We start from the raw sequence: 25,360 nt of genomic DNA, 5'->3' as shown, positions 1-25,360 counted from the left end.
CACAGCAGAAGAGAAGCCTTGGATGGGAGACCAGGGAGATCTCACAGAGCAGGGGACAGGCAGACCTCACAGCAGAAGAGAAGCCTTGATAAGAGACCAGGGGGATCTCACAGAGCAGGGGACAGGCAGACCTCACAGCAGAGCAGGGGACAGGCAGAGCTTACAGCAGAGCAGGGACATGCAGACCTTACAGCAGAGCAGGGACATGCAGACCTTACAGCAGAAGAGAAGCCTTGGATGGAAGACCAGATGGATCTCACAGCAGGGGACAGGCAGACCTTACAGCAGAAGAGAAGCCTTGATGAGAGACCAGGGGGATCTCACAGAGCAGGGGACAGGCAGACCTCACAGCAGAAGAGAAGCCTTCGATGGGAGGCCAGGTGGATCTTACAGAGTAGGGGATATGAATGAGCTCTTACTGGGAACCATGCATGCTTTACAAATACTGACCGAAGCGTCCCACGACATTGGAGAATTCACCATTTTAAGGGGAGGGGAGCGGCCTTGCAGAAGATGATGAATGCTTTTAATGGGACGGTGCAGATTTTCTGGGGAGAATGAAACTTTCTTACAAATTAGTAAATAGGCGTTACAAAAGAGGATGGAAATCAAGACTTTATAGAGAGCGAGGGAGGTCCTAATGGGGTTCAAAGAGTGTTGTAATTGTTCTCGGCAGATCGTGCACTGGTGAGCAGTGGTTTTCTGACTCTGAAGGCACAAAGTGTACAACAGCAGGATTGAAGCCCATTGATTTTGGGTGGTTTCTTTTAGTTTCCATTCTCTCTCTGTTCATTCTTTTCGAGCTAATGTAGTAGGGGATTTGAGCATTAGAAGAGCATACAATTGAGTGACAGCTGTATGATGATCACAGTCAGGCATTGAGTTTATATTCTTTATTTTTCAGAGAACCTAATGAGACCTCTTGTGAACTATGGGATTGCTTGGTGAGTATACGTCTTTCCCTTTGGGGTTTCCGGCTAGTAGTCCCTTTGCACGGTTGAAAGAGAACATTCATGGGCTGAGGATCTCTTGCTTGGGGGAGGTGACTTTTTACATGATGTCATCTCCTTTGGATAATATACTGTGCTGTAGCTAGGTGAGTTTCTCAGCCCTTTCTCACTGTGTGTAAGTAATCCATCAGGTCGCGCTGCAAGGTACACGGCTGATACTCCTTTGCTTCTCTCAAATTTCCTAGCAGGCTCTTCACATGCATTCCTGCCTTTAAACCACGGGTGATGTTTAATTTTGTTTTCTGAAGCACATTTATTACTTTATTTTTACTTCCTTCGCCACCTTCTGCTTGCAGGAAAGTAACTCTTTGGCTTATCTTTCTCCTCAGCATGTCAATAGGTTTCCTGGTTGAAGAATCAGCCCCAATTGTATGGCGAGGCCTGATGGTTATGTCAGCCATGGAAAAGCTGCTGCGGCAGGTAAGGCCGGCCTTCGTCCGAATATGCTGCCTGTACATAATGAGAGATTCCTGCTAACTGTAAATAGTGAGAGGTTCCTGCTATCTGTTTATATAGAGTGAGAGATTCCTGCTGTCTGTATCATGAGCGGTTCCTGCTATTGGTAGCCTGAAAGGTTCCTGCTGTCTGTATATAGTGAGGGATTCCTACTATCTGTATCATGAGAGGTTCCTGCTGTCTGTATATAGTGAGAGGTTCCTGCTGCCTTTATGTGGTGAGAGATTCCTGCTATCTGTATCCTGAGATGTTTCTGCTATTGGTAGCCTGAGAGGTTCCTGCTGTCTGTATATAGTGAGGGATTCCTACTATCTGTATCATGAGAGGTTCCTGCTGTCTGTATATAGTGAGAGGTTCCTGCTGTCTTTATATGGTGAGAGATTCCTGCTATCTGTATCCTGAGATGTTTCTGCTATTGGTAGCCTGAGAGGTTCCTGCTGTCTGTATATAGTGAGGGATTCCTACTATCTGTATCATGAGAGGTTCCTGCTGTCTGTATATAGTGAGAGGTTCCTGCTGTCTTTATATGGTGAGAGATTCCTGCTATCTGTATCCTGAGATGTTTCTGCTATTGGTAGTCTGAGAGATCCCTGCTGTCTGTGTCATGAGAAAATCCTGCTGTCTGTATATTGTGAGAGGTTCCTGCTGTCTGTATATGGTGAGAGATTCATGCTGTCTGTATTTGGTGAGAGATCCATGCTGTCTGTATACAGTGAGAGATTCCTGCTATCTGTATCTTGAGAGGTTCCTGCTGTCTGTATCTTGAGAGGTTCCTGCAGTCTGTATCCTGAGAGGTTCTTGCAATCTGTATATGGTGAGAGATTCCTGCTGTCTGTATCCGGAGATGTTCCTGCTATCTGTATCGTGAGAGGTTCCTGCTGTCTGCGTGTTGTAGGAGGTTTTTGCTGTGTGTACATCGTGAAAGGTTCCTGCTGTCTGTATATTGTGAGGGGTTCTCATTCTCTTGAAATCGTGAGAGGTTCCTGATGTCTGCATACAGTGAGAGGTTCTTGCTGTCTGTATATTGTGAGAGGTTCCTGCTGTCTGTATATTGTGAGAGTTTACTGCTGTCTGTATATCGTGAGAGGTGCCTGATGTCAGTATATCCTGAGAGGTTCTTGCTGTCTGCGTGTTGTATGAAGTTCTTGCTGTCTGTATATCATGAAAGGTTCCTTCTGTCTATATATCGTAAGAGTTTCCTGCTGTGTGGATATTGTGATAGGTGATTGTTGTCTATATATCGTGAGGGCTTCTTGCTGTCTGTATATCGTGAGAGGTTCCTGCTGTCTGTATACAGTGAGAGGTTCCTACTGTCTGTAATATGAGGGGTTCCTGCTGTCTGTATTATGAGAGGTTCCTGCTGTCTGTATTATGAGGGGTTCCTGCGGGGTTCCTGCTGTCTGCATATCGTGAGAGGTTCCTGCTGTAGGTTCCTGCTGTCTGTATACAGTGAGAGGTTCCTGCTGTCTGTATACAGTGAGAGGTTCCTGCTGTCTGTATACAGTGAGAGGTTCCTGCTGTCTGTATGGCGAGAGAATCCTACTGTTTTATATATATTTTTTTATTTTTTATTTTTTCATAAACATAACAAACAATGATTGCATTTAAATAAACCATATTGGGCTTTCAGTGGTGAGGGCAAAACAAATGACGTACAAAAGACAAATATAGTGACACATGACGAAAAACAAATCACGATCATGGCAGTACATCATCCCCTTTCCTCCTTTCCCAGAACCTCCCCGCCCCCACCTCCCCTCTAATCAGAGTCAGTGCCACTATCCAGCTGCGGAGGGTCACAAATGAATCCTCTATACTCGTTCCAAGCCCCCCAAATCCTGGCCCACTTCCGTGGGCATTTTCGATTCAAGTACACTGCTTTTTCTGCTACCATTGCATAGTCCAGATCCGCACACCAGTCCCTGAGCGTTGGTACCTGGGGGGATCCCCACGCCTTAGCCACGTTTCGTTTGTCATACATAATACCTAGCGTGGCCCAATCTTGCATGGGGTGACTCAAGTCGTTGGGCTCCCAAATGTTAAGCAGACAACAAAGCGGCTCTGGAACCAGTGTGACCTTTGCCACTTGTGATATGGTACGCATGACCCTGGACCAATATCCAGCGATTAATGTGCAGTCCCAAATGGTATGGAAGAAAGTCCCCGCATCCCCGCAAGCCATACTGATGTGCAATTCTCCCTATCTTGTGAAGAGTGACCCTAGTATAATACACTTGGTGCAAAATTTTTAGCTGCACCAATCGGAGCCTAGACGGCACAGCCACCTCTTTGGGGGAGGACAGCGCGGTCTGCCAGTCGGACTCATCCATTTCACCTATCTCCACCACCCATGCTTCCTTTAGTTTCGCAGTGAGGTCAGGCAAATTATTGACCCGCTTACGGTACACTAACGAGGTTGCTTTTGTGGGCATATGCTCCGTAAGTAGTCTGTCCTCTAGCGGCGTGGATTCAGGCAACTCTTCACCAATAGGAATCACCGACCGGAGGGTATGGCTAATCTGTAAGTATCTAAAGCGCTCTGTAGGCGCCAGATCATATTGTTCCACCAGTTGAAGGGCCGCGCCCCGTCGCCAAAGATCCCCCACCGTTGAGATACCGATCAAATCCCAGGCCTCGAATCACTTACTATTGCGGAGTTGGCCGAGCCGGCGCGATGACCAAAGTGGTGTCATCGGCGTGATCTTACATTTACATTAAAGGTGAGCCGATGCCAAGTACCACAGCCGTACCGTATGGGCAGTAGGTCCCACCAAGGCCGCCGCATTCTTAACATCATAGAGCGCTGCCAGAACCCCTCCGACACCCAGATCGTATCTATCCGCCTTGTACGCCGGTTCAGTCTGTGGAGCATGAAGCCAGTGATTTATGATCTTCAACTGAGCCGCCCAATAATACAGTTGAATATCCGGAAGCACAATGTCCCATCATACCAGCCCCTAACTAACTTTTGCCTGGAAACGCACGCCGGTTTATCCCCCCAAAGGAGACCCGAAACCAGTGTATTTATTGGTGCAAAATATTTCAAAGGCACAAGATACGGAGTGTTTTCAAGAATATATAGTAGCCGCGGTAAAGTCATCATTTTGAATAATGCCGCTTTCCCCAAAAGGGTCAGCGGTAGGGTGTGCCAGTGCTTCACATCCGTACGGAAACGGTCAAGCGGGGTAATAGGTTACGTTGGAAAAAGGTGTCCAGGTTAGGCGTCACCTAGACCCCCAGGTACCTAAAGGGCCCATCAGTGATCACCAAGGGACAATCAGCCGGAAGTGATGGTGGGGGACCCTTAAGAAACATACAAGACCGATTTAGAGCAGTTGATGGTATATCCCGAAGCCCTGCCGAAAATTTCACAAATATTAAGAAGTACTATTATTGACCGTCTGGGCATGGTCAAATTAAGAAGGATATCGTCAGCGTAGAGGGATATACGATCCTCCCATGTCTCTGTCCAGCTAAGGCCCTTAATCATGGGGTCCCACCTTATCCACGCCGCCAGGGGCTCCAGGATTAGGGCGAAAAGCAGAGGCGACAAAGGACACCCCTGACGCGTGCCACGGCCCAGTTGAAAATCTCTGGAAATGTGACCGTTAGCCACCACATGCGCAAGAGGCTTGATATACAATAGTCTTACCCAAGCACAGAATTTGGGGCCGAAGCCCAGATGCCGAAGAACCGCAAATAGATACGGCCATTCGACCATGTCGAAGGCCATTCGGGCATCTAATGACAAAACCATTACCACGTGGACGCGCCTCAAATTCAACGCAGTGTTCCTGTTTGGCATGAATCCGGATTGATCGGGGTGGATGAGCGTTGTCAAGTGGGGGTTAGGAGACTAGCTATCATTTTTGCCAATATCTTTGCTTCCGCGTTTAGCAGCGATATGGACGATAAGAAGTACACTCGTCTGGAGGCTTGCCAGGTTTCGGTATAGCAATGATCGTGGCTGTCCGTTGATCTTGCGGCAATTCCCCCGCATCTAGGCTATCGACAAACATCCTCAAAAGAGGCAAAGCCGCGAGATCTGAGACGCGCTTATAAAGCTCTACAGGAATACTGTTCGGTCCCATGGCCTTACCCGACTGCAAGGAGTGTATTGCGAGCAGGACCTCGTCCTTCGTAAAAGGCCGAGTCCAAGAGCAATGTGTCAGCGTCTGTTAATGAGGGCATTCTTATATCTTTGATATATGTCTGTGCTTCCTCTGTTGTCATATGGGCGGTGGGGGTATAAACCTTTTCATAGTAGTCGGCTAGGGTATCAGCGATATCGGCAGGTGTAGAAACAACCGAGCCGGACGGGGTGCGGAGTTGCGCTATTGTCCTCTGTGCCCGTTCCTTTCTGTCCAGCCAGGCCAAGAGCCTCCTCGCTTTACCCCCAATCTCATAGACAGTATGTTGCGATCGTAAAAGCCGGTATCGGACCTGGGCCCATTGATATTCGGTTTATTCCCCCTGTTTAAGGCGTAACTGCTGCTTAAGCTCCTCTGTAAGGTTTTCCTCATGCCTAGACTGTATCAGTGCCAGGTCACCCTCGATCACCTGAAGGTCAGCATGTAAAGCCCGCTTGTGACCTGTTATGGTGGCCATCGCCTGGCCCCTCAGCACTGTTTTGTACGCTTCCCAGAGGACCCCCGGCGAGCGGACCGAGTCCGCATTCTCCTGGAAGTAATTTTTCAAAACCGTGACCAACTCTTTCCAAATTTGGGGAACCTGCAAATAACCCGGGGAAATCGGGAAAATACGTCTACGCGCTGTCAAATAGGTGGAGTATGTCATGAAAACCGGCGAATGATCGGAAATACCTCTGGGGCCTACCACTGCCTCCGTCAAATGGGGCAGATTATCAGCGGAGAGGAAGAAGCAATCTATACGTGAAAAACTATTGTGTACCCCGAGTAGAAGGTGTAGCAGCGCTCCCTAGGATGTTTAAACCTCCACCCATCCATGAGGCCTAGGGCTTCTGTGAAACCAGACAATCTCGACCTTCCTGCTGTCTACAGGGATGGCGGTCTAGCCCCTCATCCAAAACCGCATTAAAATCTCCTCCTATTATAAGCTCCCCTTCCGGCAGTGTCAACAGAAAAGCACTAAGGGAGGGGAATGCAACAGCATGAAGGGCCGGTGGAATGTATACTGTCACCACATAAAATTTTCTCCCTTCCCACAAACAAGAAACAGCCGCAAAGCGACCCTGCGCATCTGTCCATACCTGCTGTACAATCAAAGGGAAGCGCTTGTGCAGCAATATGCCGACTCCTCTGGACCCAGTGGAGAATTCAGAATGTACCACCATCGTGTACCCCCAGCGATCCAGGGCCTTACAAGTCGCCCCTACCAAGTGCGTCTCCTGTAGCAAATCAAGCGCTGGGGCAGCACGGCAGATATATTGCAGTACTAATCCTCGCTTAATCTTGTCCCCCAACCCGCGCACGTTCCAAGTAAGGAGGGTCATGGGAGGCACCAGGGTCTGGACCGGGGCAGTAACTTCAATCTCCGTGTAACCCATTTTCTCGTCTGACATCATAATCAACATCGCCCTGAAATCTCATCATTGTCACATGCCCCCTACCATAAGCGAAGCTAAAATGCAACCTAAAACTAAAAAAAATAAAGAAACATAACAATCCCCACCCCTCTTCCGTCAATGAAAATGCAAGCTGTTCAGTGTTTCTGCAATCAACATCGTCAACCTCCCCACCATCCCCCCTCCAACTCCCCCCCGCCCCCCTGCCTGTGGACCTCAAACTGCCCACCCCCCAACGAGGCAGAGTGCACGTACTACCCCAAACCATGCTAAATACGCGGAGGAGAAGCAGATCTCTCCAACCCGTGGCTTAAGACTGTAAACACAAAAACTCAGTGCTTATCTTCTAAGGACACAACCTTCAGAATAACATCATAACATGTCTATAAAGAACGCAGATTAGGCCTGTTACACATTCACTACATCAAACTAAAACGCACCCCGCTGATCCCCCCCCCCCTGGCCAGGCCATTACCCCCCCCCCAAGGGACACACCCCCCCATTACTTGTTAATGTCACCACATGTTAGACCATCAGGTGGACAATGTCACTACTCATTCCTGTTCATCTAGTCCGCTGGCCTACATCTCAGCCTCTGCCACTGGAACAGTAGATTCTTCACCCTCCTGTCGCTTAGACCTTTTGCGTTGGGCTACTCTCGCGTCACCAACCTTTGTCCACCCTTCCAGCCAGTCACAGGCAACATCCGGAGAGTCAAAAAACCACTCTCAATTTGGCCGGAAAAAGCATGGCGTACTTGATTTCCCTGTTGCGAAGTTCCTGTTTAACTGCCTGAAAACTGCGTCTCTGCGCCTGGACCCGCGCAGTGAAATCAGGAAAGAAGGAGACCTCATAGTTGTTAATCCTCAACGGCGGGCCAGTTCTAGAGGCCTGTAGGATAATGTCCCTGAAATTAAAAACTCTCGCAATTATGGGTCTCGGCGGGGCCCCAGGCTTGGGTCGCCCGCCTGGCACTCTATGAGCGCGCTCGACAGAGAAAAAGGCGGAGAGGGCCTTAGACTTCAGATGTTTCACGACCAGCTCCTCTACGAAAAGGTCCGCAGTAGGCCCTTCTGTTTTTTCGTACATTGTTCCGGCGGGCCCTCCCTTCGTAGTCATCCAGCTGCTGCGCCATGCGGGTTTGTTTCTTTTCCAGGTCCAGCACTTGCCGTTGTAGCTCCGAGGTATCCTCTTGTAGCGCTGCCGTCACAACTTTAAGCTCCTTCACTTTTTCGTTCGTTTGCTTAAAATCTGCACGAAGGAGGGCGACTTAATTAGTGACAGAGTCCATGGATGTGCGCATGTCCCCAATGGCCGCCAGAACATCATGGAGTGTTGGTTCCTTTGTCGGGGTTGGTGGCGTCCCTGCTCCTATCTTATCCGCTTTAGGCGAGTCTCCCTTGTCCGTCCCTTTGGTCCAGGTGAACTTGGACAACTGCGCCTGCGGGTTACCCCTCGAACCTCTGCCCCCCGTCGCCATCTTCTTCGTCGGCATATAGGGCAAACTAGGTGGCGCGCAATAGTAGCAGGTCCAATCTATCAGCAATGTCCACCGGTCCCACACAGTCCCAGGTAGGTGGAGTAAACCCCCAAGCAGTCCGACGACGGAAAGGATGCGTATCTGGCAGCACCCCAACTCCAGGCCTCACCCCCCAACCACGATCGTTCGTTGGGGACACTCTAGGATCACACGGCAATGATCACATACACCCGTCGGGAATGGGCGTCGCCGGCTAGTCCCTCAAGGCCAGTCCAGGCCTTGAAACCATCATGGTCCCCGAAGGTGTCGACAGCAATCGAGGGGTCAGCTGCGCCCTTCCGCGAAATTTCCACTACAGTCGGGGGGGGGGGGAAGCAGAGGCACCAACTGTCCCCCCAATCACCACGACGCGGCCCAGGGGGTCCGGGAGCCCGTCACACCTCTCGCGGATCAGCACAGGGTCATCCAGCTCCAAGCCCTGCGTCCAAGGGACGGGGCACAGTGTATTGCAGCTACCATCAGCTCCCCTGCAAAATCCCCTGGGAGCAGCAAGCCCCCTGCAGCGTTATGTCCAACACGTGGGGGGGGGGGGGCCCGGGGACAGCCTCCACAATGCTGCTGGCCCAGTACTCAATCCAAGCCGCTCCCCTCCAAAAAGGGCGCTCCCTGTATATGCGTGCTGCCTCTTACCAGCATCGATTTGCACCAGCCCTCAAAGCCGGGGCCTCAAGTGGCGTTGCACCCCAGTTGGTGCTCGCGAATTTGTCCAGCACCGTAGAAAGGCTCCACAGGAGGAGCCCGCCGCCTCAGCTCCTCGATGTAGTACCCCCGCACCCAGAGGTCAAGTCCAGCATGTCAGGAAATCAGAGGCGGAGGGAAGCGGGGAGGTAGGAGAGAGGGCTCACACCAACCCGGCCGGTCACCTCCCCGGCGCCGACCAGGACCAGGCCCCAAAGCCGGGGCCTCAATTGCGGCCGCCTCCCGGGCTGACCAAGTCCCCGCACCGCACCTCCGGATCCACGGAGGAGGGCTGCGCTATTTATTTCAGGTGCCGTAAACATCATGCTCCCCCGTCCGGGGAGCTAGATCTGCTCAGACCTGCCACCTGGGACCATGGGACGTCCCTCCTGAAGCCCGGCACGTCGCAGCTCGACTCTCATGCCCACATCGCCATTTTGCTTATCGCGGTCCCCGGGCCAGGCACACACACTCCTGGCGCGTTCCAAGGGTCCTGGCCCCACAATCCTTACATCAGAGCCCTCTGCATGTTCCTGGGCTCCCGATCCGTCGTTCTTTCTCGGAGCGGCCCCGATATATCGGCTGTGTCCCAGTCGGCAGCCACGGGTCGACGAGAGCTCGCTCAGGCTGTGGCCATCATGCTCGGCCGCTAGGCACGCCCCAACTGTTTTATATTTTGAGAGGTTCCTGCTGTCTGTATCTTAAGAGGTTCCTGCTGTCTGCGTGATGTAGGAGGTTCTTGCTGTCTGTATATAGTGAGAGGTTCCTGTTGTCTGTATATCATGAGAGGTTCCTGCTGTCTGTATATCGTGAGAGGTTCCTGCTGTCTGTATACAGTGAGAGGTTCCTGCTGTCTGTATACAGTGAGAGGTTCCTGCTGTCTGTATGGTGAGAGGATCCTGCTGTTTTATATTTTGAGAGGTTCCTGCTGTCTGGGTGTTGTAGGAGGTTCTTGCTGTCTGTATATCGTGAGCGGTTCCTGCTGTCTGTATATCGTGAGCGGTTCCTGCTGTCTGTATACAGGGAGAGGTTCCTGCTGTCTGTGTACAGGGAGAGGTTCCTGCTGTCTGTGTACAGTGAGTGCTTCCTTGTGTCTGCATTGTGAGAGGTTCCTGCTATCTCTGTATGTCAAGAGAGTCCTGCGGTCTGTATATTTTGAGAGGTCCTGCTGTCTGCGTGTTGTAGGAGGTTCCTTGCTACCTGTGTATCCCGAGAGGTCCTGCTATATATGCGTGTGAGGTTCCTGCTGTGTGTGTATTATTAGATGTTTCTGTTACCAGTGAGGGCTTGAGTTTGGGGTAGAGAAAAAACGGACACCAGAGAAGCCAAAGTGCTCTCCACGGGAGTCTGCAGGAAAATGGGAATTACAGAAACTAAAACTAAAATATCTCAAACGTTACCTTTAAAAGCACAGAAGTGCAAAAGGGGGAAACAATGCAATGAAATGCCTCCTGTAATCTGAAAAGTTGGTAGGTTTAAATGAACAATTAAAGGATCCCATTCTTGTCTTCCTTTTAAACATGGCCGCCTGTGTTCTCTGGGTCAGTGAGGCCTCCTGAACCTAGTCCAGTCCTGGTAATAGTGGAGTCCTTCGGACAGCTCTGGTTCCTTGGGTTAGAGATGCCCTTTGCATCCTCTCTACTCATCGCATGTTCTCTACTCATCGCATGTTGTATAATTGTGACCTTCTGTGCACACCCTTGTGTTTCCGCAACAGGTGAGGCTTCATAGACATGCATGCTGATATATTTGATGTCCTCTGGTTGGGAGTCTCCGGGAAACTGTTCAACACAGCAGAATTACAAGTACACACACATTATAAAGGTGTTTAGTAGCCCTTCCGCCTCATTTTAACGTCTGCTCAGCAGCCACTGTGTAGGATGAGCTCTGAACTGCTCCCTTCTGGAGGCCTCTTTACCTCACATCTTCTACAACACACCTTGTGTGAAGGAATCCTGTGTGTAAGCTGTTACCACAGGATTAAATGTCATTTTAAGATATTACACTGCAGCAGATTGTCCGCATCTGCTGAAGACTATTAACAAACACTGTTGGTTTATCTCCTGGACCTTCCTACTGGTAGCTGCAGCTCTCTCTGCTTGCCAAGGCCTGGTGAGCTGGGCCTGGGTCACAATTTACATCTGCTGTTTGCGCTCCTTCGAGCTGAAAAAATCCTGTTTATCACCGCCCCAGACCTGTGGTTTAACATAAAACGTATGCAGATGGCCCCTGGCATCCGCACGCTTATCACATTACTAAGGATTAGCCTATCGGCCAATCCTCACTGCATTCTGCAGCTCAGGAAGAGATGCTGTTTTGCCCTAAGAGAGTCCCTGTCCTCTGGAAAGCAGTCCAGTAGAAACACTCCACCCTCCACTTCTTATGGACCATTCTGCTAAAGATGATACCAAAGTGAACGTTTAACACTTGTCCTGGGTCTCTACTGAGGATATATGTCCTCCCCTTCAGAAAAACATCCTCTCAGCTTAAGAAAAATGAAGAAATCCACCCCTGGCGCCTATATTCTCATTGACGCAACCTGTGCTTGTGACCCCTCCATCAACCCCATCATCCCTCCTTGATGATACAATCCTCATTAAAAGCCCCCTCGACACCTGCTGTTCACTTTTTGGTACACCGCTTGTGGACTATATGCTGGCAATAGATCATCGACACGTTGTAGACCAATGCTGTTCAATTCTTGACAGATCCCTTTTCGATGGTCTGCTGGATCCATCATTGGCGATAGATCATCGACAAATTCTAGACTAACGATGTTCACTTCTTGGCACACCTCTTGTCGACAGTCTGCTGGATCCATCATTGGCAATCGATCATCGACAAATTCTAGACTAGCGCTGTTCACTTCTTGACATATTCCTTGTTGACGGTCTGCTAGACCCAACATTGGTGATTGGTCATCAACAAATTCTAGACTAGCGCTGTTCATTTCTTGAGAGACCCGTTGTTGACAGTCTGCTGGTTCCATTGCCGGCAATAGATCAGTGATAAGTTCCAGACTAACGCTATTCACTTTTTGACAGACTCCTGATCGAGGGTCACCTGGATCCATCATTGGCAATAGATCGACAAATTCTAGACTAACGCTGTTCACTTCTTGAGAGACCCCTTGTCAATGGTCTACTGGATCCATCATTGGCAATAAATTCTAGACATATTCTAGACTAACGCTGTTCACTTCTTGACAGACCCCTTGTCGACAGTGTGCTGGATCCATAATTGGCTGTAGATCATCGACAAATTCTAGACTAACGACCAGTGAGAAGCTCAGTAATGTCCCTGATTCTGTGCCACCAGCAGTACCACTGGCTACTATTGTTACTATTGTTTCACAGTAGCTTCCAAAGTAGAGTGCGCAAACAGAAAATGGTGTCAATGTGCAGAAGATTTAAAGTTTTAGGAGGAGCGAAAGGAAAAAGAGCACAGGAAAGAAGGGCCATTTTTGCCTTCACAGCCAGTAGCCAACACATTTCTTTCCTGAATGTGAAGTTTTTAAATCTGAATTTCTGTCCATCCTATATCACCATAGCCTGTCTGTGCGACCACAACCACATATTCATGGGCTGTGGAGCTCTCCTACTTCTGACCCGAATGGTGCAAGTGCCACTGAACATCAGAGGCTCTTTACAAGGAACGGTGCATGATTAGTGCACTGAAGACACGGGAACTCAATTGAAGGCGCTGCACGGTGTTGAGATGTCAGGCAGGGCTGCTTCTGTCAGTGGTTTCTCAGCTTCACTCAGTGTCTTCGCATCCTTCTGTCCAGCAGCCACATAACCCGTCAGCCGGTGCTGGGCTTGCAAGGGTCAGCCCCATATTTTGTAGGTTAATGCCCGCCAGCATTGGCTGCTGGCTCGTAGCCGCCTCCATTGCAGCGGCTTAGTTGATCCGGATAAGCTCCTCGACATTGGGCAGGGACGTCCTTCAGGTCTAGTCCCAGCCTCTGGTAGACCACAAACATGGTATTGTACCTAGAACCTCTTCTTATAACCAGTGTGTAGAGTCTTGTGGTGAGTACAAGGATAGTTTGACGTAATGGCTCATCCAGGCACTCTGGACTCTGTTACCAAGGCTTTGTGGTCTTGTTGGGGTCATATTTGAAGGGGCTCTCTCCAGGTACGCAACATTTTGAAAGTCAGACAGGCTGCACACCACTTGTCGCAACAATTGTTAAAAAGTTCCGAGCCACCTCCTCTTTTCTTACCCCACCTTCAATGTGCTCTGAAGCCACCCAATGGTTGCTAGTAGCACTTTATAAAAACCTCAACAAAATGTAGAAGGTTTGGGGCGATATCAGGAAGTCTATGCCTCGTGAGTGTAAATCATCATCTTTGACTTTTAGAAGTGCTGCCAACCAGGACGTGCTCCTCCTTCATGGACTTTTCTTCCACATGGTGGGGTAGAACAAGACAGGTCTGGGTTGGACTGCCCAGATGTGTACTAAGCACCTGGACCCAAACATGATCAAAACAAGGGCTTGTAAGGGTCCAAGCGAGGGCTTCTCACTAATGGTGAACACTGACAGCTGATCCCTTGACCCTTACTTGAGGCTCCAGCCAGGCACAGACCATGCTTCCTAGGCAAAGCCCCCTTGCTGCCCACACAGTCGAACATGTTATCAGAAGGCACTGTTTTGGGCATTAATGGGGGACCAAATCTGTTGACAGACTTTTCGATTTGGGTAGAGGTAAAAGGGCCTCTGGGATTATGGCAACGTCGTTTACCTTGGAGCCGACCTGACAACCATAAAAAAACTCCAGGTTGTTCAGAATGCGGCTGCCTGGCTCCTCCGCAATGTTCCTAGAAGACCATCCGCCTCTCTTGCACTTTGTGATCTCTACTGGCTCAAAATCCCGAGCCGAATTAAATTCAAAGCCCTTTGTCACGTTTTTAAAATCAAACAAGGCTCAGCCCCCAAATATCTTCAGGACCTCATCCAGGCCTACAAGCCAAGTCGAACTCTGCAATCCTCAGGGAATGGTGATTTTTCCGTTCCCAGATTTAGGCTAGCAAAAATGGGAGGCCGCTCTTTTGCCCATCTGGGTCCTAAATTCTGGAATGCTCTTCCTGTGACCCTGAAGACGGAAACCAATCTTTTTCGTTTCCGTAAGGGACTTAAAACTTGGCTTTTTCTGCAGTGAGTAGAAGCTTCTTATCAGCAAAATCAGCATGTTAGTTTTTCTTCTTTAGTCTGTTCCTGAGCTCCGGGAAACCCACTGCGGGTAGCTGTGCACTTTATAAGTTTAAATAAATAAATAAAAATAAATAAATAAAATCCTATGTATACCCATGGCATCTTCTGTATAACATTGGCATCCTATATATACCTGTGGCATCATCTGTGTGACCGTATCATCATCTGTATGCCCTTGGCATCATCTGTATACCCATGGCAGGTGGATAACCTTTGCGCAGTCAATCACCCCGTGCCACATGGAACCTTAACTCCTTGTATTACCTCATTGCCAACACTTTCATCAGTCAAGACTGTGGCAAATAGTACCTTTTACAGAATACTGGTGTTCAATAGAGAAAATCTGCACTTACTACTTAAACAAAACCAGTGTTTTAAAGAACACTGTAAGAAAGCAAAATACACTATAAAAGACAAATGATCAGATAACAAACAAAAGAAACCAATATGAAACAGATTAAAATTAGCAGCTTAAGACAAAAGTTTTTTAGACTTTTCAAATAGACACTGTATCCAAAGAGAGTCTGTTATGAAAACGAAGGGCTTTCCAACAGCGGGCAACATTGGCAGAGGATGTCTGATTGAAACGTGCACTCCTGGCGTGCTCATGCCACATTTCACTCAGATGACCTCTCTCTGTAGAGGTTTGAGTTGCCCAAAGGCGGTCTGTAACTTGCAGATCGACTCCGTCGTGGGCACAGAAATGTCTTTGGTCATTGGGACATTTGGACTTGTAGAGAAGCAAGTCCCTGCTGTGGACTGGGTCTGTGCTTCAGTCTCTGTTTGCAGACGTTGGTGCCAGCCTGGCTCATAACATTGGTTTGTGGGCAGGGAAGCTGCCGCTGTGGAAGAGGACCACTGCCAGACGTTTGATGTGGGGTTTAAAGGGCGCCATCTGCTCTTAATCTAGTGTCTGCAGCATCAACCACAGCACATGGTGTAGACTAGGATGCTGGATGAGTGCCAGGCGTTTGATGTTGAGTTTAGAGGGTGTCTTCTGACCATCTGCACCTAGTCCAGTGTCTGCAGCATCAGCCGACAGCGCATGGTGCAGACTAGGACCCTGGACGAGTTGTCTTCCCTAAATTTGTGTGATCCTTCGATGCTTGTGTCACTAGGTTCTACAGCAGGTACAAGCTGCTGAGACATGCTATTGTTCCTCCTACATTCTAGAAACACACACGAGATCAATGTCCCATTCATGGCTAAAACGGTTCCCAGATGTGTAACAAATTGTATGGGGTCTTGTAGCTTCCTTCTTCTTGCTCTCTGGACTGCCTTGGTCACTTCTCTGTTTGAAGTTCTTTCGTACTTGCATCTTGGCCCCCGCTTGTATCCACTGGGAGGGTCAACTGTTTGCATGCACAGCCCTGCATCTGATCAGTCGCTTGTTCCTTTCTCAGGTGGAATAGGGTTTCCCCCTAGATTGGCTTTTCATGCAGAACTCACCATACCCTGTCCATAAATCATATTTCAGGGAAATTGAGGGCAGGATCACGGCGTTGTTCTGGGATGAAGCCTCTGCGCGGATAGCACAACACAAATTGACGAGGGGATGATATGATGGGGGAGTGGCCCTACCCGACCTTCAAAAATATTATTGGGCAGCCCAGCCAACTTCTATTAATGGCTGGATCTTTCGCTCCACAGAGGAACCAGCCGTCCAGATGGGTAGGCTGGTGATGCAGCGGGGGGGAAATCTTAGGGCTCTCGATGATGCCCCAAAGCACCTTAACCTTCATGGCCAAACTGCACCGTGGTTGACCTCTGGCATACAGCAACGCGGACCTTGGGCTGGAAGCGGAGGATCACACAGCCTACCCCCCAGTAGGACACAGCGGCATTGGGTACATTGGGATGGTTACCAGACTTTGATAAAAGGGACCATATTGGTCTCTCCTGGGTGAGCAACTTGTGCAACCAAGGAGATGTTATCTCCCTCACAGACCATCACCATGACTACCAGTTTGCGCCTACTGAAACATATCGCTCCATGCAGGTGCGCCACACCCTGAGGGCAGCACAGCCAAAGGGAACGGTGCTCCCGCAGTCTTCACCCCTGGAGGACAGATTATTAGATGAGTACAAGTCGCGAAGAGCCATGTCCGTGACATACCAGAAGTTACTCAACAATATCCAGGATGCCCTGACACAATTCAAAGAGGGCTGGGTCCAAGATTTGTGGGGCCTGGAAGACGACAAATGGGTGGCGGCCTTGGCACCCCTAGAGCAGTGGCTATATGATCATGTATTTGCCTAGTCCAACTGAAGATCCTGCATGCTTCTATTACTGCACTGATTGAAATGGGTAGGGAACGGAAGAGGCTGTGGCCATACTGGTACCTTTTATCATATGATTTGGGACAGACCAGCACTCGGTGGGGGTGATTGCCTGTTTGAGTGATGTGTGTGGGGCACCCCTCACCACCTCGGCAAAGTGGTGTCTCTTAAATGTCTGGAAGGAAGCAGAGTTGCTCCGTATGGAATGTGTATGGATGACCCTGGGGTTGGCTGTGGCTAAAAGGAGGAATGTGGTGTATGAAGGCAGAGGTTGCCCCCACAAATGGGTGAAAAGTTGGGGACAGTGGAATGAATATAGAGGTAACATATGTGAGGTCCCAGCCCCCATCACCTTTGGCGATCAGTCGTCAAAGACAATGACATTGGGCCATGTTGTGGGTTTTGATGAGGGACGGCGGGAGACGGAGTGGTTTGACACGGCTATGAAAATGAGGATAAGGAACTTCCCAGTGCACAGCTGTGTTTTGTACGTTTCTATTGTTAAAAAAAAGATCTGAAAAATAAAATAGATAGGTTGTTTATTGTACATCCTTCAGCCCTCCCAGTGAATGAGTAACTCAGAGTTGCAACCCTTTGTCCTTATGTTCTCAGGTCTGTTGGTGTATCCCCTCTGAAGGCCTTGGGAGTGTGACCTGCATGGACAGTTAATCCTTTGTCTGTCTGTCACTCCTTACCTTCTCAGGTCTAATGGTGTATCCCCTCTGAAGGCACTGGGAGGTGTGACGTGCATGGAGAGTTAAGCCTTTGTCTGTCTGTCGCTCTTTACCTTCTCAGTGTCACGGTGTATCCCCTCTGAAGGCCCTGGGAGGTTGACGTGCATGGACAGCTAACCCTTTGTCTGTATGTCGCTCCTTACCTTCTCAGGTCTAATGGTGTATCCCCTCTGAAGGCCTTGTGAGTGTGACCTGCATGGACAGTTAACCCTTTGTCTGTCTGTCGCTCTTTACCTTCTCAGTCTCATGGTGTATCCCCTCCGAAGGCCTTGGGAGGGTGACCTGCATGGACAGTTAACCCTTTGTGTGTCTGTCGCTCCTTACCTTCTCCGGTCTCATCGTGTATCCCCTCCGAAGGCCTTGGGAGTGTGACCTGCATGGACAGTTAACCCTTTGTGTGTCTGTCGCTCCTTACCTTCTCCGGTCTCATCGTGTATCCCCTCCGAAGGCCTTGGGAGTGTGACCTGCATGGACAGTTAACCCTTTGTGTGTCTGTCGCTCCTTACCTTCTCCGGTCTCATTGTGTATCCCCTCCGAAGGCCTTGGGAGTGTGACCTGCATGGACAGTTAACCCTTTGTCTGTCTGTCGCTCTTTACCTTCTCAGGTCTCATGGTGTATCCCCTCCGAAGTTACTTGGGGGAGGGGTGTGACCTGCATGGACAGTTAACCCTTTGTGTGTCTGTCGCTCTTTACCTTCTCAGGCGTCGAGCTTGTATCCACTCTGAAGGCCTTGGGAGTGTGACCTGCATGGACAGTTAACCCTTTGTCTGTCTTTCGCGCCTTACCTTCTCAGTGTCACGGTGTATCCCCTCTGAAGGCACTGGGAGGGTGACCTGCATGGACAGTTAACCCTTTGTTTGACTGCTGTTTCCTTTCGCAGGTGGAGTAGGGCTGCCTCCGAGCTGGCCATCCTGTGTCTGGCCCTGTGCAGGCATTTTTGAGGGCGACCTGCTTGGACGCCAACATTTGTTTATTGGGCTGCTCTTTCCTTTGTCACGTGGAATGGTCCCACCCCAAAGGCTGGCTATTTCGTGTGTCCCTTGGCCCTCCCCTATGGAGTTGGTAGGAAGACATCTTGTTTTGGACCCACAACTCTTTGTTTGACTGATGCCCCTTTATTTCCGCAGGTGGAGTGGGGTGAACTGGACTACTTGGTGATTGACATGCCCCCGGGCACCGGAGACGTCCAGTTGTCGGTGTCCCAGAACATCCCCGTGTCAGGTATGGTGGCAGCTGGCTGACCCCTCCCAGCCCCAGTAACTTATAGAGAGACCTGTCCACAAGTCTCCACTTTTCCCCTCAAGGCATCTACCTCTGTGTAATCCTTTCTGATCACAAGCCTATCCTAAATCTAATGTCCTCTGCTGTAAAACCAACGATCTAAACCTGGGGCCACTGTGTGCTCTCCGTCACCGTCACCTACGGCAAGGCGACACACTTGCTACAAATGTACTCATTAAAGACACAACATGCCATGTGTGGCCGAAACATGTCTGTCTAACTTTGTTTTAATCAATAATGTATCTTTGGTTTAAAATATACACACAGTATCATCCCTGAACACGACAGGAATAGATGTATCTTGTAGGGACACCATGAAAGTACTCCTAACATGTACCAGTTCTTTACAGAACATGTATGTACTAACTGAAACATGTCTGCGTGAGATCCTGGCAGCCACGTCTACCACTTTGAATGGCACTTTATCGCAGGCAGAAAAGTGGTCCTGTTTTTTCCATCCGTTCTTGGTCATATAGGTTCATTTCATAAAGCTTTATTCGGATCATTTAAAAAACATGTCCATAAAAGCACATATAATACAGACATTTTATACAATTTCATAGAAGAAAACACATAATATAAAATATAGAATAATTAATTACAGACAATACATTAAACAATACATATCTCCAATTAAAACCACAAGTTACAAAATATCCAGAGGGGGATGGAATAAATATTTAAAAATGTACATATATTTTAAAAACACATACTTTTCCTGGCGCTAATAGCTTTAAGCAAAAAAGAAGCGGTAAAAAAGCAAATGTCCGGATGGTTCAGATTAAAGAGCATTTTCATAGCCTCCGTAGTGTTTCTCACTCCAAATCTATTGAATAATGGCTTCAAGTAGAATTTCCGTAACTCTCTGTACAATTCACATGTTAACAAAAAGTGCCTAGTGCTTTGTTCAGTTTTATTGTCACATTTACAGGGACCAATAGGGCGCATTTTAATGTTAGGGCACGCAACCAGATAATGTACTATGCCCATCCTCATTCTGGTTAGTACAAACTGGTGCGTTGTTCTTGTCACCTGTGATAGATATGGGCTGAAACCAGTAAATTAATTCATGCTATTGTACAGTACACATGTAATTAGCTTAGAATCCTCTAAGAGATGCCTTTCATTGCAATGATTTAAAAAGATTGTTTTCACATTAGATTTGGGGATTTCCGAGAGCCTATAGGGGTCCGTTAACACATTGATCCCATAAAATTTTTGTACACCTTCAATAATATTTTTGATCCAGGGGATCTTCAAGTGTTGGTCCAATAAAAGGCAGTCCTTAATAATTGCTCTGTTCAATGAGGTACCTTCACTGAGCCAGATAGAGCGCCACAGTAGTATGGGCCTTAGCATGATCAGATCATTTAGGGCTTGGATCCCTGTCTCGTTATGAACCAAGGAATTGGAAGTAGACTTGGGTAAACATAAGAGCTTTTTCAGGAAGAGGTTCTCCTCTACCTGAAGGCTCTTGGCAGATGACACACCCCATACTCCTGCCCCATAGAGGGCCGCAGAGAGACATTTAGCTTGGTAAATATTTAACATGTCTTTAATACGTCTATTCCCCAGCTTCTTGGCAAACAGAAAGACTCCATTAGCACTCCTAATCATCTTAGTTCTGACCACCTTATGTTCAGTGGCCCAACTCCCATTATTAGAAAAGGTAATTCCCAAATAACAAAAGTTTTCAACTTTTTTAACTGGTTCACCATCAATAACATAATGGGTTTTACCTTTTCTTTTTACTTTTCCCGAACCGCATTCCATTACATAAGTCTTAGACTTGTTAATCACCAGTTTCCTATTCTTGATGAAGGATACAAAACAATCCATCAAACGTTGGAGACCCAAGGGTGTCCTAGACAGTAACACTGCGTCGTCCGCATAGAGTAATACCGGGATGTTAAAGTTATTAACTCTAGGGGCGTCTGCAGCGACTGCCTGCAGGGCAAATTCGACCTCATTAATAAAGAGGGTAAAAAGCAGGGGTGCTAAAACGCACCCCTGTCTGATACCCCTTCCTATCCCAAACTTTGTAGTACATTCCCCATTGGGTCCATAGCGGACGCTGGTGCGAAGTTTTTCATACAGTCGGGCTAAGAAATAAATAATTCCTTCAGGGGCACCCATTTCCAATAATTTGGCCCATAATATTGCATGGTCTACCAAATCAAAGGCACTACTAAGGTCAGCGAAACAAAGGTAAAGTGACCCTTTTTTCGCCTGGGTATATTTTCCCACTAATAGCTCTAAATTCAGACACTGTTCTATAGTACCACGGCCTTTCCTAAAGCCAAACTGACAGTTACTAAGTATCTCGTTAGATTCTGCCCACTCTTCTAATCTTACAAGAAGGACCCTACTCATAATTTTAACTGATGAATCCAATAAGGATATGGGTCGATAATTTTAGCATCCCCCGATCTCCTTTCTTATAGATAGGGATGATTATTGACTCTTCTCAGGTAGACGGTATTTTACAGCATATAGCTGTGTTAAAGATTTTGGTAAGCAGTGGGCCCCAAATATCTGGCGCGGTCTTGTACACGTCTATGGGAACGCCATCCGGCCCCTGGGCCTTACCTCCTTTACTAGATCTTATACTAGCCATAGTTTCACTGATTGTAATATCTAAGGCTAGGATGGGCCATCTATCACCTTTGGGATCTATTAAATTGCTAGAGTCAAAGATGTTAGAAAAATGCTGGATCCATGAATCCATACTCACATTAGATGTGAGTTCTGGGACCTTGTCATCTTTTAGGAATGGGCTATTCACCGTGCTCCAGAACAGGGTACAATTATTCGTGTCCGCAGCTTGGGTAAGATTATCCCAGGCTTCTTGCTGTAATTCAGCTTTTCTACGATTTAGGGTCATGTTATATCCCTGTCTAAGTTGGACCACCAAATCTTTGTCCCTTGGTTTTACTGCAAGGGCCTCTTTAAGTTCTTTCCGGGCTATAGAGCAAGCATGGTCAAACCAACCCCTTGGACACCTAGCTTTAGACCCAGCCTCTTTAGTAAACTTTTTATTGATGGTAGAATTAATACTGTTAAAGTGATCAATACTGACAGACGAGGTGTCTTCTTGTTCTAGAATTGCCGTGATATCCATCAGACAACTAGAAATAATGGAGTCTGATGTTATGGCAGCTTTTTCTCCTTTCCACCTTAGTCTATAACCATTCTGTCTATGGGGTTCAATATTAGCGATGATATTCTGTTCGCAGACATGATCTTTTTCCCAGAAAGTTAATTCAGTAGTCAAACAGTTATGGTCACTTAACATAATATCTATCACCTTGGGCATTGGGCATAGCGGGGCAATGGTTGACGACATGCATATAAAATCAATAACAGTATTAGCGCCCCTTCCTTTAAAAGTTGGTATATTTTCACCCATATCATTTTTAGCATTGTCCATAATTTCCATGTCATACTGTATCATAAGATTATTCAGAGTTTCCCCGTAGGTGTGATGGGGAAAATGGACTTCAGCTTCCCCCAGTCGGTTGTACACACCACAAACCTTCTGGGTGGATAATGGGCACACAGAAACATTAAAATCCCCCACAAAAATAAATTCGAATGTACCATTAAAATTCTTTACGAAGTTATTCACTGCCGTATCTAAGTCATTAATTGCTACATGTCTAGTGTTGTCAAAAACATTATTATAGAAATTTATCAATATAATATTTCTGCCAGTTTCTTGTGCAAGCCATAAAATTTGCGAATGCGCCCCCACATTAACAAACTTTTTCACTAAGATGGGTAATTTGACAGAAATTAACACCAACAACCCACCTTTAGCTCTACCATGGGTTGAGGGCGATGCTGGGAGCTCATAGGACACATACCCCTCAATGCCCTTGAAATTTTTGCTCCAGGTTTCCTGTAAACACAGGATGTCAAACAAATACACAAAATCCTTCCAGCCTAAGGCATCCTCCTTGGCCGCAATTCCCGCAATGTTCCAGCTAGCAATGTAACAAGTTACCTTCTCTCTCTCTTTGCTAGCATTTGGCTGTTCAACACTAGATATGGACATGTTATTCTCTGTAATAAAAGGCTCTATGTTAGGTATAAATTTTGGGATATCTCCCCCATTCAACGTACAGTTCAAGCACACATCATTACCCATTTCCTCAATTAACAAAAAAACTTCTTCATTAGGAGTACTACATCCTAGATCCCTAGGAGGGTCAATCTCATGTCAGTCGTTCTGGTCTAAATGACTCAAAGACTGAAACCTGTTCTGGGTGGGGACCTGGTAAACCATTCCGTTATCAAAAAAAGGGGTACTACCAAACGGCACAAATGGGTTGGGGGTATGCATTAGGGGAACATTCCCCCCAAACATGGGATTCCCCATGTGCAGCGGTGGGGTGAATAAACTATTTTGTGGGCCAAAAAAGAAGTTAGGCATCAATGGTCTATTTACCATAGATGGATAGGTAGGATTGCTCGGTACCCTCTCCTTACAGTTAGGTGGAGGTTGCCCACCGAGGTGATTATAAAAGTAGCCCAATGGTCTAGCAATTACTTCAGTCTCCGACTGTGTAATTGCGGCCGCTCTAAGCAAGACAGTCGCCACATGTTGTGGGTGCTTAAAATTTATTATCACACAATCCCCCCCGCCGATTTTTTTGGTGTTACCTATCCAGTTGACTCTTCTGATGGAGATGATTTGGTCAGAATAGCCCACTGGATAGCCGCAATGACGATTTAACCAGGAAATAGTCTTATTTCTCAGAGAATCCGGTGTCTCGTATTCGTTTGGGGGCTGAGTGAGAATGGGGACGTTAGTTAATACCACAATGTATGGTACACAGTCGGGTGGTAGATCAACTGGGCGTCTACATATCCTAGTGGGCACCCCATTAGATCCTCCCGTCGTATCAGATGGAGCTGGCACCGTAGGTGCTGATACTTGCATGGGGGCTGATAATTTAACACCCGACAAAGTACTTGTAACCCCATTGTTAGATTGTTTTGAAGAAGATCTTCCTGCCACCTGAGTCGATGTGGGTAGTGGTTTCAGTGGTTCCTTAGAGCAGTGTTTCCTAGTGACAATGGGAGGGGCACTAGTAGAGGCTTGTGGCTGCTCCTTATCCATAGTGGGGGCAGTGGCAGGGCAAGTTGACTTTTTAATGTCGGCTAAAGACTTTTCTAAGTTGTCTGCATGCTTACCCACCAAGCCCCTTAACCTAGCTACTTCCTCCTGGAGATCTCCAATCTTGGTGAGCAGTGGCTCTACCACCATACTAAGTTGACTGAGAATAGTACTCGTTAGTGAGTCAATTTGGTCAGGCTTAATGAAAACATATTTATCTGGGTTCGAGGTTACTAAATCCTCGGTATGTTCCAGTTGGGTCGTATCTTTTTTCCTTATTGAGATGTGACTACCTCGCTTGGAAACAGGTTTTCTACAGGCTCGCATAAATTTGGAAGCCCTCCCAGATTGCTGAGGTGTCCCCCCAACATTATCACATTGGTCATCTTCCCCCATTATTGACTTGTCTGGAACCTTGGTCGCTTCGACATTTATACTAATAATGCTATTATCACGCTCTACAGGAGCGACCATCTCATTAGCAATATTATCTGAGTTGACATAATTAATTGCATCAACGGACATAGTCAAAGGGGGGTCTGCATTAGTGCTTTTTCCTAGTGACTTCCTTCTGTCGCTGTTGATTTTGGACACCACTTTCAGTAAGTAATTATCCGGTAATGTACTTTGGACTGACATTTCAGGGGTTGCTTTGACAGTATCCGGTAAAGTTTTGATTAAAATAAACAAGGGGGAACAAGTGGGTTTTCCACGAAATGTCCTTCAATGGTACTCACAGTTCGAGCCATGGGGGGTGGCCCTGCCCGGCCTCTTCTGGCCCCTGATGGCCACAGACGGCCCCGCCCTTGTCCCGGGCTTCTCCCGGTCGCTCTTGCGCGCGACTCGCGGGGCGAGTGGGGGTGTCAGCCTTTATCTGGCGCCTCCGGCGCTCTCTGCGCGTCACGGGCGCGCTGCTGGCAGAGGGAATGCTGGGGAGTGTGGTCCGGTCTCTCGGGACGCCTCCCTCGCCTCCCGGCGTGTGCCGCTGCGTTCGCTGCTCCCGCCGTTCCCCTCACGGCAATGCCCGATGGCAACAAGGTCAGGTAAGCGTGGTGTTCCCCCACTGGGCTCCCGGGGGGTCAGCCTTTATCTGGCGCCTCCGGCGCTCTCTGCGCGTCACGGGCGCGCTGCTGGCAGAGGGAATGCTGGGGAGTGTGGTCCGGTCTCTCGGGACGCCTCCCTCGCCTCCCGGCGTGTGCCGCTGCGTTCGCTGCTCCCGCCGTTCCCCTCACGGCAATGCCCGATGGCAACAAGGTCAGGTAAGCGTGGTGTTCCCCCACTGGGCTCCCGGGGGGTCAGCCTTTATCTGGCGCCTCCGGCGCTCTCTGCGCGTCACGGGCGCGCTGCTGGCAGAGGGAATGCTGGGGAGTGTGGTCCGGTCTCTCGGGACGCCTCCCGGCGTGTGCCGCTGCGTTCGCTGCTCCCGCCGTTCCCCTCACGGCAATGCCCGATGGCAACAAGGTCAGGTAAGCGTGGTGTTCCCCCACTGGGCTCCCGG

At 48.4% G+C, this 25,360-nt stretch overlaps 1 protein-coding gene across 3 annotated transcripts in view; it reads left to right on the top strand.

Annotated features, from left to right (window-relative positions):
• Positions 1-25,360, top strand: part of NUBPL (NUBP iron-sulfur cluster assembly factor, mitochondrial) — a 74,618-nt gene that overhangs the window by 34,525 nt on the left and 14,733 nt on the right. For all 3 annotated transcript variants that reach the window (XM_086936956.1, XM_086936957.1, XM_086936958.1), the window contains exons 5-7: positions 905-944; positions 1,340-1,430; positions 18,587-18,680. In XM_086936956.1, the coding sequence (XP_086793082.1) occupies positions 905-944; positions 1,340-1,430; positions 18,587-18,680 (225 nt within the window). The remainder of the gene's footprint in view (positions 1-904; positions 945-1,339; positions 1,431-18,586; positions 18,681-25,360) is intronic.

Source organism: Lissotriton vulgaris, chromosome 9, assembly GCF_964263255.1.
Source record: "Lissotriton vulgaris chromosome 9, aLisVul1.2, whole genome shotgun sequence".
In the NCBI taxonomy this organism is placed as follows: domain Eukaryota; kingdom Metazoa; phylum Chordata; class Amphibia; order Caudata; family Salamandridae; genus Lissotriton; species Lissotriton vulgaris.
The sequence above is the reverse complement of the archived record's forward strand: the minus strand, read 5'-3'. Positions and strand labels throughout refer to the sequence as shown.